This window comes from Drosophila persimilis, unplaced genomic scaffold (assembly GCF_003286085.1).
Source record: "Drosophila persimilis strain 14011-0111.01,24,50 unplaced genomic scaffold, DperRS2 tig00000124-arrow-pilon, whole genome shotgun sequence".
Classification (NCBI taxonomy): domain Eukaryota; kingdom Metazoa; phylum Arthropoda; class Insecta; order Diptera; family Drosophilidae; genus Drosophila; species Drosophila persimilis.
In genome coordinates, this window is record NW_020825294.1 from 11,036,361 (window position 1) to 11,057,373 (window position 21,013).

Sequence of the window (21,013 nt, forward strand, 5' to 3'; positions counted from 1 at the left end):
TAAAATGCCCTAACAATGGTAGAGGGAAAGTTGGGTTGTACGGTACACCAGACGAATGTCTGTCCGTGTAGTGCGGCGAACCGCATGGCAACCAGAGATGGAGCGGAAGAAGGAGGCTGCCAAACGAATTTCAGTTAATTTCGAGTAAATTGTTAGAAAATTGTTGTTGTTTCCTCTGACTGGGTGCTGCGGCGGAGCTGTGGCCTCGTCATAAGAATTATGGCATTTAATTAGAAGTATTCTTTGGGAAGTTAACACGCTCGGATCGATATATTTGAATGGGATTATTTTAATGATAATACAAAAAACGTTCTTTCAAAGTAGAACCGCGATATAAGTGCCATTCGCGACATCATCCAAAGTTGGTGAAGTATCGCAAGATGTGTGCCATGGCCACTGGGTTCTCCTGCTGCACCAGATGCCCCGCACGGTACACCCAGAACATGCTAAAGCCACCGCCGTGCTTCTCGTATCCCTCGAGCATGCCATCGATGCGAAAAGATTTCCGTGGAGATCCGGCGTACTCAGCCTTTCGGCGCCACCTCATGCGGCTGATCCAGTTGACGGTGCCCGGGGTGGCGCAGAGTAAATCCAGAATGCCTGAATAAACGCCCACTCGGATCGATGTCTCATCCAGCAATCGTGTCACTGCATAGAATGGGATGGTGGTGGGTGTAGGTATTATATTGTGAGATTAGGATCACGTTACCTATGTGAGTCGCGGGTCGAAAGATTTCGCTGCCCAGATGCATGAATACCGTCGCATTCTGCAGCATCCAAGCGGGCATGTGGCTGAGCCCCAGGGCCTTGGTGACATTAGAACGCATGAAGTCACTCATCTTCGGATCCTCGCCATACCGATATACCTCATCGAGGTGGACCCTACGTTGCGTGTTGTACAGAAAGACGCCGTCTGTGTAGGTACCAATAACATCCTGGATTGTAGAACCCGTTTCGAGGGCTCGTATCCACTTCTCGTCGTACACGAGTCCGGCTATCTGAGCGGCCACCCGGGATATGTTGCGATATCCATCCTCATCCACAATGCCCAGCTGCAGCAGGAAGGGAGCGTAGGCTAGTATGCTGTCCAGTGGGGAGGTCCAGGGATTTCCCACAGCCACCGAGTCCAGCCGACACTTCACCTGACCTCGCTCTTTGGCAAGGTGCAGCTCGAGAGCAAACTCCGGTGCCATCTTTCCGCCGTAGCTCTCCGAGAAGATGTGCAGCGGAACGCGCTGAAACTGCGGATACTTGCTGAGAAACATCTGCATCAGAGTGACCAGATCGCGGGCAATCTGAGAGTTGTTCCTGGCATACCGACCGTGCGACTCCACGTAGCTGAAGCCCGTTCCCACTGGACTGTCAATGAACAGCACATTCATGTGCTGCACCCAGCTGCTCTCTCGCGGACGGCCTTCGATGTCGATGGCCCCGAGTTGCTCGAAGACTCCGCAGCCCGAGGAGGCTACTCCGGGTCCACCCTGCAACCAGATCACCAGGGGCCGCTCCGTAAATGCGCTTACATTGGCAGTTGTATAGTGCAGCCAGTAGAACAGGTGGGCGCCCTTTCGCACCTCAACGTAGTCCCAGTCCTGCTGGCCGGGTCCCAAGCCGGCTCGTCCTGCAGAGGTCTTTCAAGTTACGGGACGGTTATGGGTACTTTCTACTCGTGGTAAGCTCACCTTCCACCCAGGACAAAGACTGCAGAAGCAGTATGCCCCATGTCCAAGCACTGATCTGACTGAAGAGTTGCATTGTCGCGAACAGAATTGAACGTGTGCTGGGGATTTCGTTATCGGAGCTGTGTGTACTGCTGTATCTACAAATGCGCACTGATCGGCCTGCAGCTCTCGACCAATTGCTATTTATAAAGTGGAAAGCACCCAGTGCTTTTTGGTAAACAATTAGGCCTCGCTGGAAAGTGAGCTGGGAGAGTTCGTGAACCACATACACACTAAAGACCACTACGTAAATTCAGCCTCATTTATTGGCCTCTTCTGGCATAAGGTAAACATTGACCCCCGACGCGACGGTGGTTGGCCGTCCCGACATTTGTTTACACACGGGCCGGACGTTTCGGGAGGCCAGATCAGACGTCAGCACAGCAGAACGCACTCCAGTGCGTCGGCAGCTGGCACTAGGATCCCAAAAGATGCCATGCTGGATGATGCAGATGTACATTTATTAAATATGTCCTAGATTATATAACTAATTATTCTGCAGACTCGTTGTACTGTGTCACGGCTTTCAGGACATACTGCATTGCAGTGGGATTGTCGGCGGGGGCCTGGTGGCCGGAGCGATTGATCCAGTACATGCCAAATCGGCCGCCGACCTTCTCGTAGCCCTGAAGTCTGTCTGCGACGAAAATGGGGGTGCGCCGGGCCTGGACGTACTCTTCTTTATCGCGCCATGCCCAATCTTTGATCACGGCCAGGGTGGCAGTGGTTGGGACCAGAGCATCTAGCTGTCCAGAGAAGATGTTGATCTTGATCGAGGTCTCGTTCAGCAGACGAGGAACTAAGAAAGCAGATACCAGTAGGTGCTACTTATGGAACATTAGATTGTCAGACAGCCTGAAACTTACTGGTGTTTATCTCCGATTTGAGGCGATCGCCGTGCAGAGTGCCAAAAACATCCATGACCTGTGCCTTGTAGATGCTGCCGTTGATCTGCAGGGCCTCGCTGATATTCTCCTGCATGAAGCGGTTCAAGTCGTCCCCGTAGCCATAGGTGCGATCCTCCTCCGGATCGACATGGGTCTGCGTGTTGTACAGGTACACCTCGCCAGTGAGGTTCTGCATCAGATCGAACCACTCTAGGTACTCATCCGTGGCCATTTCGAACTTGTGCACCTTGAGAGCAATGAGGATCTTCTCCTCCTGGGCATCGATCAGCTTGGCACCGTCCTCGTCGATCAGGCCGTTCACCAGCATGTACTTGGAGTGCTCGCGAGAGATGTGCCGCGTCGAAATCCACGGATTGCCCATGCTAACCGACTTCAGGGTGTTGGGCTCGGCTAACTCGCCGCTCTTCATGGCCAGGTCCATCTTCAGGGCCAGCGCTGGTGCCATTTTGCCGCCATAGCTTTCCGTAAAGATATGCAGGGGCACGCTTTTAAACTCCTTATGGGTCTTGTAGAAGTAAAGCATGAAGGTCATTAGGTCCTCTGTGAGTTCCTCGTTATTCGCCACCAGCAGACTTGTGTTGTCCACGTAGCTGTAGCCCGAGCCCACGGGGCTGTCGATGAAAAGAAGATTGACATGCTGCACCCAGTTGCCTTCGCGCGGCTCTCCGTGCATGTCCACGGGTCCCAGCTCCATGAAGTTTCCCAGCGCCGAGGAGGCTCCACCCGGTCCGCCCTGTAGCCAAAGGACGAGCGGACGCTCCGTGTAGTGGCTGACGTTAGCCGTGGTGTAGTAGAGCCAGTAGAACATGTGCGCTCCTTCCCGGACGTCCACATAGCCCCAGTCCTGATCGCCGGGTCCGAATCCCTGTCGAGCCCCCACTACACTGGTCAGCGCCAGGACGCACACGAGCATAAAAGAGCCCCACACCATAACGACTATTCAGTCCGATTTCTCGAAGACTGATTCAAGCACTGGGCTCTTTTTCATCGCAAATGGTGCTATTTATTGGGCGGGCCCCCACCAAATTATTTGTGTATGTGTTTTTTTTTTTTATGATGTGCCAATTGACATGGGTGACCGTGAAAATTAAACACACTCTTTGCTTCATACAGTATACTAGACGAGTTGCTATTTTCTTAATTTTTTATCAACCCCTTAACCCTCTAAGTGGCACTGGACGAGAGATGCTCCATTTGTACGAGTGTTCCAATATACAATAGGGTATACCAAGGCGACCATGACTACCCTCGGGTGAGTTCTTCACCAGTGTTTACTTTAACCTCACCGAATGCACGAGTAAAGCATCCTAAATTATAAACAAATCTCTACCTCATTTCGTACATAGACATTGCATGCCTTCACTCCATCGATTTTATGTCTACCTACTCGTATATCGAGAACGGTTCAAGGACACCTGTCCTTAAAAGTTGTTGACCTCACGGTATCATTAAGGTATATTGTGGATCACCAGAACTGCGTCTGCGTCTGCTTTATCTACCATATCATTCATCATATACGAGATCTAGTTATTAGTTTGTTGGCTCAACGACATTATCCATAGACATCTATTATCGCATCTCAACTTTACTGGGTTTCAAATAAATAATATCACAGAATACGAATATTAGCCAACATTTTTGTCATTATGGGTCTAGATCTCTGAAAAATTTCAAAGCTTAAACGTTTAAAGATGGGATACAATGGGATCAAATCGTCAGATGGAATCTTTTGTCCATAATTTGTTTCAGCACAAAAATATGCCACTATTTTTTTTATATACTAAAGAAAAACCCCAAAAGATTTCACTAAAATCTTTCTCAATATGATATTATTTCCGACTGTCATCGGCTCCGACACCAATTCCGGCGTGTAATATAATTACGTATAATTACATATAATGCACGAATTTTTTGTATAGATAAAACATAACCTCACATATACTGTCTGAGCACCGGGCATAAAAGCACATTCGCAACCCTTGTCGCTGTTCACACCTGATATTTTTTGCTTTGGCTTTCATCTCCAAAAAATCGTATATACTCGCCGGACAACCCTCGAATACTTGTCCTGTTTCCCTTTTGTACTCCATCATACTCCGCCAAGCTTAATCATTTACAATTAATATATGTTTAAAAGAAGCCCAAAATATTCTTTAACTTAGACCGACCCCAGAAGTTCTGGAGATGAAAAGTAAGCGAAAAGTTGTCCTCAAATTCGTTTTGTGGTCCTGTTTCGCACCCCAATTTGAGGGTTTTCCTTTTTTCAAATTGCTTGCCACTGCAGCTTGTCTGTTCTTCATGTTCAACGCCGATGTTTTTGTGTCGTAATTGTCAAAGTTAAATTGCTTAATTTCAATTTCAGCGCGTCTATAACAATGGACAACTGTCGGGGTGCCGACAAACTCTCGGGTTCGTTCCAGTTGCGGTGCACACAAAAAAAAGGATGGGAAAATGAATCCGATTTTCGTTTTCTGGGACCTCGTCGGGGCTACACACGCCGGGCAGTCGCAAAAAGTAATTAACAAATGTTTGTGCGTTCCATGCAAGTCAGAAACAGGACTGCAAAAAAGCTTACGATGCCGGGACTCCTCTTTCTTCTGCCTCAGTTGGTCCTCCTTCCCAGTGGCCGAATGCTTTTGACAACGGCAAGTGGTTGCGCCTCATCCTCATCCTCATCCTGCCGATCTGTTCTTTTTCAGTGCAGTTTTAATGAGAGCACCACCTGACGTCGATGCCCGTCGTCGGTGGCCTGTTGACGCTGGCAGGCGACCGCAAACGGAAATCAATTTGCCGAACGTGGCATCAGCGACGATGACCGGCGCCACGGCGGGAGCAAACCGAAATTGCCGGTTGAATGCGTTTTCGATTGTCCATTAAGCAGCTCCTCTGGCTCTGCTGACCGTTCCCGTTCCCGTGCCTCTGCCTCTGCCTCTGTTCCTGGTCTGTCTGCTCCTGGTCTGTCTGCTCCAGCTGCTGCTCCTGCTGCTGCAGCTTGCTTTTTGCCCTGCCAAAAGTCATTTTCAAGCAATTGGCCTGGCTGGCAAAGCAAACCCACGCATAGACACTGCGCACGGTGGGTGCCAGCAGCCCATTCACATGCACAATAAATTTTTGCAACAGTCGTCATCCCTCCCTCGCCCTCGTCCACATTCAGATGCTTAGCAAAGACGCGCCCACACAGAGATGCAGGAGGCATGATGCAGATGCAGTCGAGTGCGAAATTGCAAGCAGCAGCAGGAGCACCAATGCACCACCGAACGCTAAAAGTATGCGTCCAACGACAGACCCACCCACACCCACACCCACACACACACACACACACACACCCACTGAGAATTGTCACGGCTTTGTGCGGTGGTTGTTGCCAAATGCTTTTTTGAGATACAAAACACACCCACACTCGGGGCAGGGCCACAACAACCAGCAGTCCAACCCATTTGACGCTGTTTTCCGTGTCATTCCACTGACTCGGACTCCGGCTGTCTGTCTGCCGCTGGCATTCCGTTGTTTTCCCCTTGCCACGTAAATTACAAGTTTTTCCCTTGCGTTTGTTGCTGCCTGGTTCTGCTCTCCCTTTTTTTTTTTTGCTTATTTTTGCAGTTGACGCCGTAATATTTTACACTTAGCCAGAAATAGATTCAGGGGTCAACCGAAAACGGAGCACAAAAAGCAAAAAAGCAAAAAGGAAATAAGAAATGGATTATTGCTGAATGGAAGACAGAAGAATTCAAGAATAATGGGAGTTATAGAGCTAAGAAAATTATTCTTCCGAATAAGGTTATTGTTATTAGATTGATTGATATTTAATGGGGGACAACAAAGGAGTTCGGTATCGTTGGCGTGGAGTGCAATTGCTGAAACTAATGTAAAAATATCATACCCAACAATTGGAATCTATCTCTATCGTATCTCTTAAAAATAGTTTGGCAAAATCTCCCAAAACATATAACTCGTAGTCGTTTAAACATCCGGAAACCTTCTATCTTATAACCATCTTTAAATGAGATTAAATTGGGGCCTGAATTGGCGTGAAAAGAATGATTTTTCACCATGATTTTTCATTAATGCTGCATTTTAATCCAAAATGGAATTTTGGATTAATTCGTAATTCATTACCTTTCTACCTTATCAACGAACCTTAGTAAATGAATACAATTTGTTTTGATCAAATAAAAGAAACTTTATTTGGCTTCGTTCAATAGTCCTTTCGCACACTTTTAACTCAGGATCACACTTAAGATAACTCTATGGCTAAACAGTTGTACAGTTTTTCAAACCAACACTTTTCGAAACAGATGCGAAGAGAACTATGGATTTTCCCAGAAACCGCAGTCCCAATTAGGGATTCCTTAGACCTTTAACGAACCGAGGGAAAGCAATTGTTGGAAGTCTGGCTTAGAGAGTACATGCATGTGATTATGTGACGGTTATTTACACTTGACGTAGGGTTAGCGGGGGCTTCCCCCGCCGGGTAGTCCTCTCCCGGGTTTTGACTGGATACATACATACGACTTATGGGGTTATGAAGGATGCAACATTTTGAAAATGTATGGTTTTTACAGTTACGTACTTAACATAGGTATAGGTATATGTGAGTAGGTATATTCGGTATGCTGAGGACCTCTGCTCTGTATTCGTAATTTGCTATTCGATTCGCTATATATGTATATATATATATATTATGAGTTCTATAATTGTTTCGGTGATGATCCAAAGGGGTTCGCCGTCTACCGAATTCGATGAACCTGAAACTAAAGCCTCGTTGGCCAGCCCACTCATTGGGGCCTGCCTGAAGTCCATCTCTCCTGCCGTGGCCGGTGACTTGACTCGTACTGTGGCCGACTCATCACCGTTTCGTCTCATCCGCGTTGCAGCGACTGTGCCAGAACAGGTTCCAGTTCACGAAGCCGAAGTGTCGCCAGGCACATAGCCAGATGGCCGGCCACAGAAGTGCAAGCAGCAGGAAGGTGAGCAGCTGATTGCCCTGCATCAGATTCCATTTCCAGTTCCAGTTGACCAGGGCCAGCCGCAGTCCAGCGGCAGAGGAGCCAACATCTGAAAGAGGGAGGAGGGCTATTGGAGATTGGTACAGCCAAAAGATTGAAATCTGGTTGGGGAAAGAGAGTGGAAGAGGGGTAGGATGAGGGGACCCGCTGGTCAAATTAATCTTTGAATTAATTGCTTCTAGCTTAGCGCAGAGCATTAATAAATCGTTGCCATGGCCAACAAAGCCACCACAAAGCCCCCCCCCCACAGAGGAAACGAGCTAATAAGGTGCCTCGTCTCGTCCTTTTTCGCCAACTTTGATTTAATGCCCCACAGTTTATCATTCTAATGGCGTGCGTGTAAATGTATCCCCTGTGTTCTCCCAGTGTGCATTTGTTTCCGTTGAAAAAACAATCAGGCCAAGATTTGTAAGGCCACAAACCGCAGAGCTCCAAAGGGCCCAGTCCCAGTCCATTCCATTCCATTCCGGCAGGCCAATCCAGTCCAGTCCAGGCCTAGTGCGGCCAGCGGTTCTAGAGCTGCCTGTCATTAGGGCGTGGCCGTTGCTTATCTGAAGGTTCATTTTTAAACAGCGAGAACAACAGAAGCAAAACCTCATTGAATAATGTGCGGAAGTTAATCAAATGAGATATTGATTACCCTCATTGGTTGAACAAACTATTTAGGGACTCTCAAGGTATTATATATTCTGAGAAACATACCAAAAACTCCCCCTCAGTTTGGGTTATATTTAGGTGGAGCATTGTACTAGTCGTCGCTACTTGTACTTACTTTTGTGCGTCAAGAAAAGTTCATTGTGCTCATCCACATCCCCGGGCTGATCGAAGGGGTACATGTTCATGTCCGGGGAGCGACCGGAGGCCAGAATCCTCGGACGATCTTCCTCAAGCATTTTCTCGCTCTCCTGTGCATAGATATCGTGTATACGGGCCGAACACTTAAGCTGTCACATAATAGAAATGAATTAGGCTATATAGTTGGTTTGACTAGATCAGAGCCAACCTTCAAGCGTCCCTTTATAAAGTGATGCACGGTCACCACGAAATTGATTTCCAGAACAGCCGACTCCAGGTGCTCGGCCAGGTGACGCTGGATTTCGTAGATGCGCAAGTAATTGGGCGGCACCTGTATGTCATTGATCCACCAGGTGAGGTTGGCAGCCGGCTTGGAGTAGTCCGAGGAGCAGTTGCCGTTGACAATGTCTCCAAGGCGATAGCGGGAGTGAATCCCAGTTATAATCGGTCGTTGGGTTGGTAATTCTTGAGTAAAAATAAAATAAAAAGAATACGGGGTATTCAAATTTACACATATCGTTCGGGCTTACCCACAACCTCCATGTCGGCAGCCACAATGGAGGTGTCAAAGGTGGGAGCATCGGCAGACACTTCGCACGCAAATTTCCCCGATATAGAGGTGGGGACATTTCGCAGCAGCACATGGCTGGCATTCGATTGAGTTGTCTGTAAAAGAGAGATTATTTTCTTAAACACATTTCGAACGCTTTAAATTGTATGTACAAATAATGCTGTTCAAAAACTCTAAAAATGTAAGTACAAAATCATTAAGGAACTGTTTCTGTAAGCTTTAGTGGTGTTTACACATCCAAATCCTTTATTATTTTTATTAAACTAACTATCAGCCTTTTATTGTATTTGTTTGGTATTATCTTTTGGCTATTCTACGGATCACGGTGATTGTGGTTCAATTCTTACCAAACGGCTCGAACGATTTTTAAGAAATATGAAATATTTTTAGCTTCCGACACCCTCACCATTTGTTGATAGTATTTGTGTGTATGTTGTTTCCATTAATCACTCATTTATTTGAAATTTTTACACTTAGAAATAAATTAAATAGTAACTAGAACAGGAAATTTATCGTGGATAGACATAAGAAGCAGTGCATCATGGGGACGATGGTTCCTCCTATTTTGTCTCCCTCCTAAGTCTCTCGCAAGCATAACTGCTCACTGCCGTCCATATCGGGGCGTCTCCTATCATCTCTTCTATCAGGTTGCTGGGTGACAGCTGCCTACTAGCGGCTGGCCAAAACTCGCCCCTAAACTGGTCGGGCCGCCCACAGACAAAGATAACGTAGAGTTCGACCACACCTATCTGCACAGGTACTGGCTGAAGGAGCCATGTCCGTTGAGAAGCTGTGTGGTGTAGAAGTTCACCGCACCGTGCACTCTGTTTATCCAGCCACCGACATCTGGGATGAGACGATGGGTCCAACGGCCGTTTTCACAGATGTCCCAGCGGTTTTGCCAGTCTCTGAGACTTTCCTATCTGGTCTATGAGGCCTCCGATAACTAGTGTAGCGTCATCTGGTATGGTCCGACAGCCGCAGCATATCCTAAGCGCGCACAGACGGTGAATAGACTCGATGCCCCTGGCGTGGCATTCGACTTTAATATCATCCAGCCATACTGCTGCTGCATATGTAATGGCTGAGCGAACGACGATGGTCAGCAATAGCCTTCTCTCCTTTTTCGGTCCCCGGGTGTCCAGCAGCATTCGGAATAGGACACGGCCCGTGTTTACCTCTTTCTACTGCATAAAGCTCAGGTACTCCCGAAAACAGAGCCTGGTGTCGATCATCACACCCAGTTAACGAATGGCTCGTTTTGACGCTATGGTCTGGTCTCAAATCCTGATGTGCTCAGTCTCCACAATAGCTCGAAAACTGGCTAGCACTGCCTACGTTTTGTAAGCAGCTAACTTAAGTCCAGCAGAAACGAGGAGGAACGTTGTGAGTTGCTGCGGACACCGCAACTCTACAGTTATACCCGATACTAAGTCAGTATGGCTCTCCTCCGGCAGACTGCGCTAATATTAAACGACACGACAAAGAGTGCGTGCGAGAGAGACAGAAATCAGTCCGAGCGAGACGTCGGGCGCTGCGTAGCCACTGAAAATTGTTTTGTTGCTTTTGGCTACAAAAATGATCCGAACTGATTCAGCAACCGGGTAGATATGGTCATTCTCTATGATTGTGCGTTTTTCGTTTTCTCGAATGTGCAATATTGTGGCAACAGATTTTCGTCCTTTGTGGGGGCGGAAGGTGGTGGCGCGAAAATTTGTGGATACCAAATTTGGTTACTCTAGCCTTAATAGTCTCTGAGATTTGTGGATGCCCCAGATTTTCGTCCTTTGCGGGAGCGGAAGTGGGTGTGGCGAAATTTGGACACAAAACGGTCAAGGTCCGATATCACAGGAGTGTGGATACCAAATTTGGTTGCTCTGGCTCTTATAGGTTATGAGATCCTTGAACTCATATTTTGCAATCAGCAAAACCGACCATGCAACCTGTGTGTTAGAGAGAGACAGAGCGAGAAAGAATGAAATTGTTTTCTTGATTCTGGCTATAATAATTAGGCGATCTAGTTCAGATTTTGCACTGTAGAACATGTAATCATCTTCTACGATTCTGCGTTTTTAGTTTTCTCGTATCTTTGAAATTGTGGATGCCACAGAATTTCGCCCTTTTTGGGGGCGGGAGTGGGCGGGGCAAAGTTTTGAAATATACTGGTAACAGTGACATATCACAGAAGATCGGATATAAAGCGTCGTTGCTCTAGCTCTTATATTCGTTGAGCACTAGGCGCTGATAGGGACGGACAGACGGACAGACGCACGGACGGACAGACAGACATGGCTCAATCGACTCGGCTATTGATGCTGATCGAGAACATATGTACTTTATGGGGTCGGAAACGCTTCCTTCTGGACGTTACACACATCCACTTTCACTAAAAATCTAATATACCCCTATACTCATTTTGCGTATCAGGTACAAAAAACATCCGCAGACCATCCTGCTGCCTCCTTGTCTTACCGTTCGTTTTAGGCACTAACTTTTATAGCATTCTACGACTCCCAACCACCGTCGTTTATTTTAGATGAATTAAAAACTATACGTTTCTGAAATTTTCCTATTTTTTTGTATTCTTTCCAGACCGTTATGTTTACTATAAGACTTTGAATATTATCATATCCTGCTTTGACTCATGTTTATGGTTACAGGTTGCGTTATTTTTAATACCAGAAGTTTCTCGAGATGTTGGGCTGCATATGTAAGTATGTTGATTGGATGAAGTTCTTTTTAGCAACTAAGCCATAATTAATCAAATTCATTCATTAATATTAACTAAGGTAAGGAAAGTAAGCCAATAAGACTAATAAATAAGTTTTAACCCTTGCTCCTTTAATGGACTTAGCGGAGTCTCAGCAATTCATTGCTTTTATTGAGTACAAATATGCAATCGATTGCTTTCAGCTCACTCAATCACAACATTGAGTATCAATCTAATTCCTGTATTCTCAATCAAGTTAATGTCAATATTATTGTCAATACAGCTTTCGGATTAAAGTATCTCCGATTCGTTTAGTACCTCTCGTTGTTTACGTTGAAGTTTTGGTGCTGGGTTTTATTTAGAGTCATTCTATTAACCACAATAGTATAAATAATAATAATAATAAACGAAATGAAATTAGTGAGCCAAACTCCTGTCCTGATCAGTTTTGTCCTGATTTAGCTAGTTTTTCTTCATAGCCCCGAGCAATTAATTTGGTGCAGATCCACAAAAATCGTCCCGTGCCAGCTCACGGCTATTTGCGTAATACATTTACACGAGGGTTTATATAAGATACGCCTGCCAGCCTTCGACATTAACGTTTTTCCTGCCGGCAGTTTTTTATTTTTTGTATTTATTTCATGCATACTTTTTGTCATTCCTCTCCATCGTTTTAAATATCGAAATGTCAGCAAAAGTCAACAATAACTGCACAGACAACGGACAACGGTGCAGAAGCAGCAGCAGCAGAAGCAGCAGAAGCAGCCGCGGCAAATGAAAAGTCAAAATTGTTAATTAAAACTTTTTAACATGCATAAAACAAACATCGATGCACACACACTATGGGGAGAGGCCCACTGTTTACACTTCCTGAGAGGCGGGACGGGGTGGGGCCGGTGGCTGCCTTCATCGTTAATGCCGGCAGCGTACAGGTTTTTAATGCAATTTACATGGGCAACTCTTTGGCTTTTGCCTCTCTGTCTTCCGCTTTCAATCAACATCATCATCGAGAGAAGCAGACACTTACCTCGACATCGATTTCATTCGTTTTCGTGAATATCTTCCAGGCCGGATTCTCCTTTGGCGTGTAGCGATAGAACTCCCTGCGGCCTCTGTACCACTTCACCGTGTACAGCGTATCGTTCTCGATGTCATAATTGCAGATTAAGAGCGCATTATCGCCGCGCTTAACGGCCGATGGGATGCGAACATTGACATCGCGCAGCCCCACAGTCAGCCCTGCAATGGGAGAAGCAGAAGGAAGATTGGTACAACAGCATGAGCGAGGTGTAAATGAGTTCTTGCTGCGGCAGGACTGGGATTGGGGTGTGGAGCGTGGAGTGTGGAGTGTGGAGTGTGGGGCACTGCAAGTTAAGTAAGAGCCGAGAGCATTGTCAGACCGGCTTAAATATGACAAGTTATTGTGGCTTAATTATGATCCCCACGGGATTACAATGGATTTCTGTGCATGGGGACCTCTGACATGTAAGCAGCAGCAGCGTATTCGTAAGTTCCGGACTTCCATGGAGGCATGCCATTTTAAGTACACCAAATATACAGAGTTTAAGAGTCGAAAACATTTCACGAGCAAATAAAGAAGCGAAAGCGCCGCGCCGAATATCGTCAGCCGTGCAAAAAGTGGGTCAGCAACCATGAAAAAACAGCCAGCGCTGTCGACTCGCACTCTTGCTAACCGAAAATATACATACATAAACTTCCAGACATCAAGCCCATGGGTCGAACAGAGACAACCAGAGGAGCTCCACTTAAAAAGCTGATAATAAAGCACACACTGGGTGATCTTCACTCGATTCGACAGAGGCCCTGTGGCCCTACGCTGGGCGCCTGTTCGGAATTATAAAAAGCTTCCTAGGAAATTAAAATCGAAAGTGAATTTTGTGGTGGCCCCGCCCCGCTTTCTGAGAGTCACCGTAAATCATAAGGGGGGCCCGTCGGTTTCCAACAGCAAAGACGCCATCAACTATCTAGGAAATTGAGTTGGGGCAAGCGACCAGGTGCCCAGAGATCTCTACTACCGGCTGGCCCGAAAGCCAAAGGTTGGTTGGGCAGTGCCCAGGGAGTTCATTGAACCCCCTTGCTAGGCAGAAACAGAAGCAGAAGCAGAAACTGATTTGGTGCCGCCAGCATAAAACTATAGCAGATGACCAACTGAACTCTGATCATTGAGTCATACGAACGTTTTGTTTAGTAGTAAAAACGAGTATACTCGTATGGTTTTATGGTCCATAGGCAAGTCGGATCAGCACGAGAATCCGAGTATTCTAGGATGAGAGTATCTCTGCATGGATTTGTATCTAGAATTGATAGCCATCTTTTTAGACAGTTCTGCAGACATACTCTAATGACATTCAATACTTGACTTATGTACATATATTTTTAAGATAAATATTCTGCCTTTATAAAACTGATTTTCTTTGTTCAATGAGAGCGAGGATTGGTCTAGCTCGGGGATCCTATGATCATTGACTGCAAAATTGAGACAGAAAAAATGTAAAATAAAACCGGTTTCTAGTTTGAGGGGAGTATACACATGTAGGTTCTGTTGAAACAATTGCCCCATCGACGATCCCCCACTTGGCAGCTGGGGCTCGTCGCCATCACCGTTGTCGTTGTCGTTGGTGGATTTCAGTTTGTTTCTGGTTAACCTTGAATACTAATTGTTGTTTCACGTCGATTTGTATGGCACTCGGTTGGTTGCCGTGCGCAGCGTACGCGGACGCGTACGCGTTCGTTGTTTTGTATCAGCATAAAAATTTCATGCTGCCCCGCCGTCGACGTCGTCATCGTCGTCGTCATCGTCGTCGTCAGCTCCACGCGGAGCTGAGCGCCGGTTCGAAATAGTACGAAAAAACTAATCACATACGTCGGGCCGGCTCTCTAGCCGGCTGCCTGGCGGCGGGCAGCACAAATTGGCGTAAGCAAAACACTATTTGTTTTGCCGAAAATGAGAATTGTATTGGCCGCCGGTGGCTGTCTGGCGAGAGCAGTGGCTGCCAGGCGACTGGTTTGACTATTTAGAAACCGTTGCTGTTCTATTTTGGCCAGGCCAACAGAAGAGGGCCAGCAACGCCACTGCCACTGCTGCCACTAACTTGGCAGTAATTTTATATCAAGGAAACCTTGAGGTTGTTGTCTGATCGAACTGGAAAACCTTGGAAAACCAGAAGCGCGCTTCACAATGGATACAACAAAAACTGAAGGTACGAGCAGCAAAAGCAACAACAAACGCAGTGGGTATCTGTGTGGAGCCCATAATCAGCAGAAGGGCTTATAGAATGAATGAATTAATGATTAACATATGTATATAAATAAGTCGAGTACTAGTGAATATAATTTCTAATAGGATCAAAGCTTGAACTTGTATATGCACGGATTAAGTATAAATATCTATGTACTTAAATAAAATCCCTATAATTTACAGGCAATTAACATACTAAGACCCGCTAAGTGCATCTCCCACACCGGACACCTAGTACACACCATTCCAGCTCCATCATTTAAATTCGATGCATTCGTATGAACCGACACAGCCCGACGATTCCATTGTTTAAGTTTTCAACACCAAACCAGAAGTAACAACGAAATAAGCGGAACAAAACAAAGGCAACAGCAACAGCAACGGAAAAAAACGAGGTCACAAGAAATGGAGTGGAGTGTGGAGTGGAGTGGAGTGCATCAGCTGGGTGTTATGCTGGCCTGGTAGCCGCTGCCTGTATATTATCGATCATGTTTTGAAAGCGAGAGTGAAGTCGGCGGCCGACGAACGGATGGACGGACGGACAAACAGTTACTCGGATTGTCGTCGTGAGCACAACAGGAGAGAAGTAGAAGCAGAGTGGCGTGGAGTGGAGGGTGCGTCCTACACACTTGTGGATACAGATACAATTTATTTCATACGCACGGCTGTCGACCCCCTCTCGCTCTGAGTTGGCATTTATCTGGCTGCGGTCGCTGCGCGCCTGTTCCCCGAACAAAGCCAGCTATCGATTTCTACATAAAAAACGAAAGTGAACTCGGTTCGGCCCTGGAGCTCGGATTGTTCGCCCTCGCAGATAGCGCTTCACTTGACCCAGTTTTGGGCCTGATTCGATTTTACTTTTAGCCGAGGGCGGAACCGAGGGCATTCGCCTCGCATTGACCCCGCTCAAGGTTCAACGCTCCGCGGGGACAGCCCTCGGGTGCCAAGGTAAATGGCCGCCAACAGTGTCACGTTCAGGGACCGCCCATGACCCACCTTTGCCGTCGATCGGTGCTCAAAGCACCGATCCACGATAGAAAGAAAAATCAGACCCCTTTTGCGGGTACCAGGCGAACAGCGGCAGCCACCAGCGGATTGCGCTGCCTGCGCTCGCTTTTTCGGCGGTTCGTTGAACTTCTGGGGCTCCAAAATTTTGAAGATCGTTGACCGAAAGAGAGAGCCAGCCACTGTGTTGGTGAGAGAGATAGAGGGAAAGAAAGAGTGAGACAGCGGGTGAACTGAGAGAGGAGAACGGGCAGCAAGAGCGCTGACGTCAGCGGTGGTAGCTACGTTTCGGAATCGGATTCGGTTTCTGTTTCGGTTCGTAAAACCGAAGTGTGTGAGGGAGAGAGAAGAAAGCTGGCTGTCTCAATTTGTAATGCCCGTCAGACCCCTGTGATGATTTTGATGACATCAGCCTGCTGAACGACGACTAAATGTTTACAATTAATGTACGAATATGTGAACCAACCACCGACTAGTATATGACTTATTTGGTACAGCACCTTAGTACGTACTCGTACACAAATTGTACATACACAGATACAGTAAATAAAATATGGAACTTATCTCTTGCTAAACCGATCACATTTATACATAAACGTAAAAAAATCTGAGAGTGTAGAATAATAGTTTTCTTTTCTTTGTTTGTTGTTTTTTAGAAGCCTACATAGGGGCACTGCAAATGTTTATAAACTGTGGTCCGCCTCCCCACTCAAGTTATAAAACATTAATTTTTTTGTTAAATACGAAATTATAAACTTTTTGTAACAAGCGCCCAGAAAGCGTTTGAAAGTCGTTTGTCGAATGCAATTCACACGCTTCGCTCAAGTGTATAAGTGGATGGGTCGGTTCTCGGGGGGGCTGGGGCTGCCGGCGTGTGACGTATAGCGGTAGAGGCTAGGCGCGAAGCACTAGGCACGAGGGAGGCGGCAGGCGACGGGCGGCAAGACCCGCAGTTGATAAGTAATGACACACGCGCAGCTGGATCGGAATCGTAGTGGGGGGCGAAGTGCGAGGCGTTTGTTCCGTGGAAATGTTTTGTCATGCCGCTGCTGTTTGGGTTGGGGATTGGGGGCCGATCTTCTAGGGGATCTCTGAAAAGTACTTTCGATTTCGGTTGCCGCTTCCCAATGCTGACCATTTATCCAAAATCCCAGGCGTTCAGTGATCTAGTGGAGGCGGTTATATCTCACTGGTCTCTTCATTTTTGGATAAAACGTGATTTGTACACGGCCTGCACTTGGAGAAATTAGGGTAAGAGATGTGAAAAACCTTGAATGAAATTTTTTTTTTATTTTCTCGAGAGTCACCTTTAAACCTCCATTTATGAAAGCTGAAATTGCATTCGTGGAATATTAAAGTCACAAGATAATTTCTGTCAGTGCTTTTATTGTTTAAACAAATGAGTCCACAGCTCGGCGCGGAGTCCCAACGTATCGCATAAATACATTAACCCACTGCCAGAGCCAGACGCCAGAGCGATATACGAAGCAAGCAACACGCTGGCAAAACACAAATGTACGCATACATACATATGTACATACATATGTATGTATATATTATTTGTATACAGAAATGTATTGTATGTGGGTTTATTCATACACATGTTTGTATGTAGGAACATGGGTACCAGGGCCTTCTCTCCAAATGACGTACAACAGCTCTCTCTCAAAAGCTGCTCGCCTATTCGAATTAGTACAAAATAATACCGTATTTCCTAGAGTTTTACGGATTTACAGCTACGCCGTAGCAGTGTTCGGAGCGCGACGGATGTACGATCGGAAGAGGGAGGTAAGGGAGCAGCAACAAGAAGGGCAATTTTAGTGTGCCACGCTTTCGACTCCCCTGCTCGGGTCGGGGCTTGGGGGGTCTGCAGATCTGCCTCTTATAAATGTTTTTATATTGTTCATAAAACTGAACAACACCACAGCGTGAAAAAGTTTAAAACATTTTAAATAGTTTGCTAATTGAACAGGCGACCAGCAACGAGCAGCTAACGGTTCAGCAACCCAGCGCCCCAAAAAACACAGATCCAACACGATCGCGGCCGTCTGGCCAACAAATCGAATTTCACATTTTGGTTTTTGTTGCCTCTCTCTCGGTTTTTTTCGGTAAAATATACCCGTCCCGTCGCCAAGAGCAGAGCCGTCGATGACAATGACGACGACTACCACGGCGACGAAACTCTCTGATAAGCGATGAAGGCGGCATCGTAATACCAGCTCATATAGCCCTTACCTCTCGAGCCAAGCTCTCAAATCTGGAAGACACTGACATTATTTTACTTTAACATCGCAGGACATGCGGCAGCTCCCTTCGGCCGTTACGATGGTAGTGGGGTTGCGTCTTTGAAAGTGATCTGGTTTCGCTTGGGCCACTTAATTCTTACACGTTAACGTGCAACGTTCATCTTTCTAATAATTTACAATTATATATTACTTATTATATAGACGTATGTATTTAGATATGCTGACCAGGAACATATATACATTCTTAATGGGGTCGGAAACAATTCCTTCTTGTCGTTACACACTTACGTAGACTTCCACCACAAACCGAATATATGTAGTAGTAGACCATGTAGTCTTTGAGTATTGGGTATACAAATAAATTGCTGCAGTTTTTTTATTTCTCGATAGTATATGTATAGGCTATATTAATATTCGAAAGCGAAAAGATATACGAGTATCATTATTATAACTAATAGAAACAATACAAAACATGTATAGGTAATTGCATTCAATCTTTTTCAATTTCGTTCTTTAGACAACTAATGTCGATGCACATTATCAACCTAAAGCTCTGAAACTGCGACGCCAAATTACGCAGACAGAGCCGAATGCGCTGACAGACAGACGATCAAGTAAAAATCAAAATGTTCGGCTGATAAGTAATGAAAAGAATCAAAGTACTTTTATACTGTGTACTTTCAAAATAATATTTGAAAATAATCTTTTTAAAGACGAAATATAGAGTGTTTTGGAATTTTTTTTCATCAAGAAGGTTGATTTTCGTTCGTCTCGTCCTCGGACAGTTCCCGCTGAATCCATTCCAAATAATGAGGAATATTAGCAAAAAGAGCAGGCCGATTATCCAAGCTCCAGTCCCTGCTTGAAAGTGACACTCCTGCCAGAACCGAGTGTTTACTGGATCCATTTACACAAAAGAGCCCTGAGCCACTATTTAGAGGGCTAAGCTCGTTGGACACATCTATCGCACAGAAGACGTCGGGTTCCAGGGTCCTGTTGCCCAGGAGATTGTATTCACTTTCGCAATCCTCTCGAGGCAGGACGACGTTCTTTCTGAACCAGAGTATATCTGACTGGCTGGTGTAGGTGCCGGTGTCGGAGGGCTGACTCCAGCCTATAGTCTTGCAGTCGATTTCGGTGAACACCGCATCTGTCTGAGGCAGGCAGATTGCCTGTATGCTCGGCGGATTGAAGAAGGGCGTGCTCAAAAAGAGAATGGCGATATTATCCCGAACTACAATATCAATCACAGAGCGATTGAGCTTAGAATACTTCTCCCCCGAACGTCGGAGGTCCCACGCGCCGGCATACACTTGAAGTTCATTCTGCGGTATTTCCCTCACTGAATCCTTAGACGTTAGGACAATATCCAATCGGATCAGACTGCCGGCAGCAATAAATTGGCCGTTGTGGAAGATGGCTGTCATCCAGGGGAAGGCGCCGTATTCCGATTGATAAGTCGAATTAAGGGTTCCATCTTTGGGCACAATACCACTCGCAGACTTACCGCATTGGTTTGAATGGGTGAGATCGATGAATTGATCCTGAGGATACATAAACAGTTGAGTTTCAAAACTACCAGCTCACTCAATCCTTACCACGGGTTTTGACGTTGAGGCTTCTTTTAAGGTGGGTGGCATTGTATTAAATGAAATCTCAACGTAGTCTTCGTTGATAGGAGGGTCAGGATCGTCATGGCATTCGAACGACGTGGGCAAACCGACGGCACATAGCACAAGGATAGAAAGCAATAGCCATCCAAATGGCAAGTCCAAAAATCTCTTTAGAGAGCTCATATATAAATCTGATGTAATCTTAGAACCTTCGCAAGGGGACGCTACTCTTCGGGCTGGACGCTGACTGAGTACTGAGCTCGATGAGCGCTTTATCAGCAGGGTACTACATAATAACATTTTATACGAAATCGAAAACGATCAGGTTATGCGACAGCACAGCAAGGAGTTTCAAACATGTAGAATAACTGGTTCTGGTTCCAGTTGGATGGATGCAAAGTAACTTAATTGATCAGCCTAGCTGGGTTCTGCAAGAATAAATGTAAGTTTTTTGAAGTGTTTTCGCTCGAATTTCGCATGAATCAGTTGCAGTCGTGTGGTGTGTGCAATGCAGAAAAAACCCAGCTTGATGATCTCACTTTTTGGATGAAATTCAGATCGCTGCATGTCGCATTTTTCTCATTGAGATTGTGCGGATTTCTGGATTTCTTATGCTTCGTACTCACGCAAAATGCTTCCCAGCAAGTCGATGGTCATGACTATGCCTAGTGTCTTGCTCATTTCAAAATATTCTGTGTACTTTAATGCCAGCTGCGTACATCCACAACTTCAGAAATACTGACTACGGCACTCATGCTTCATTATAAATCATTATAAATATACTCTTTGGCCGATGAAATGATACTCTTACAGATCGGTCGTGCCTACGTTGCAACAAGTTGTTTCCATCGGTAAACCCGCATACGGTGTCGCCTCAAACTCTGGGTGTTGCAAAGAGAACTGTCTCCCAATAATGTGTAAAATATTTTTGTATCTTTAATGAAAAAGGGTTATGACCATATTGAATACCTAATATGGTCATTAATGCATCCTACTCTGGATAATTATGATACTTTTTGCAAGGGTACCATGATTTTCAGTATCTCCCGGTGCTTGGATCGGCTTAAGCGATAACTGAGGTTGCTGCCTTTAGGCTAGATGCGAGCCATTCCCCTGGTAATCAAGCGTTTGGGTTTTACTCAGAGCTGATTACGGTTGCATACTCGAAAGAGTATGTGT

At 45.9% G+C, this 21,013-nt stretch overlaps 4 protein-coding genes across 6 annotated transcripts in view; all 4 read right to left on the minus strand.

The window, feature by feature from the left end:
- Positions 1-222: 222 nt before the first annotated feature.
- LOC6602441 (retinoid-inducible serine carboxypeptidase) lies at positions 223-1,867 on the minus strand. Its single transcript, XM_002027440.2, has 3 exons — positions 1,683-1,867; positions 710-1,621; positions 223-648 (listed from the first exon to the last, which is right to left on the minus strand). The coding sequence occupies exons 1-3, from the start codon at positions 1,753-1,755 to the stop codon at positions 353-355; spliced, it is 1,281 nt and encodes a 426-aa protein (XP_002027476.1). The 5' UTR covers positions 1,756-1,867; the 3' UTR covers positions 223-352.
- Positions 1,868-2,160: 293 nt separating this feature from the next.
- On the minus strand, positions 2,161-17,759 carry LOC6602440 (retinoid-inducible serine carboxypeptidase). The gene is made up of 3 exons (XM_002027439.2): positions 17,749-17,759; positions 2,588-3,589; positions 2,161-2,520 (listed from the first exon to the last, which is right to left on the minus strand). The coding sequence occupies exons 2-3, from the start codon at positions 3,558-3,560 to the stop codon at positions 2,213-2,215; spliced, it is 1,281 nt and encodes a 426-aa protein (XP_002027475.1). The 5' UTR covers positions 3,561-3,589; positions 17,749-17,759; the 3' UTR covers positions 2,161-2,212.
- LOC6602437 overlaps positions 6,795-21,013 on the minus strand; it is a 40,801-nt gene continuing 26,582 nt past the window's right edge. The window contains exons 2-6 of the mRNA XM_002027436.2: positions 12,739-12,950; positions 8,961-9,096; positions 8,639-8,895; positions 8,408-8,579; positions 6,795-7,684 (exon numbers count right to left, since the gene is read on the minus strand). Of these exons, the coding sequence (XP_002027472.1) occupies positions 7,476-7,684; positions 8,408-8,579; positions 8,639-8,895; positions 8,961-9,096; positions 12,739-12,950 (986 nt within the window). The 3' untranslated portion in view covers positions 6,795-7,475. The remainder of the gene's footprint in view (positions 7,685-8,407; positions 8,580-8,638; positions 8,896-8,960; positions 9,097-12,738; positions 12,951-21,013) is intronic.
- On the minus strand, positions 18,882-20,110 carry LOC113565454 (phenoloxidase-activating factor 2-like). Of its 3 annotated transcripts, XM_026987482.1 has the most exons (3): positions 19,820-20,110; positions 19,729-19,765; positions 18,882-19,641 (listed from the first exon to the last, which is right to left on the minus strand). In XM_026987482.1, the coding sequence occupies exons 1-3, from the start codon at positions 20,015-20,017 to the stop codon at positions 18,968-18,970; spliced, it is 909 nt and encodes a 302-aa protein (XP_026843283.1). In that variant the 5' UTR covers positions 20,018-20,110; the 3' UTR covers positions 18,882-18,967. The 3 variants fall into 3 exon arrangements, with proteins under 3 accessions (XP_026843283.1, XP_026843282.1, XP_026843281.1); XM_026987481.1 differs by having other exon boundaries at positions 18,882-19,765; positions 19,823-20,109; XM_026987480.1 differs by having other exon boundaries at positions 18,882-19,765; positions 19,820-20,107.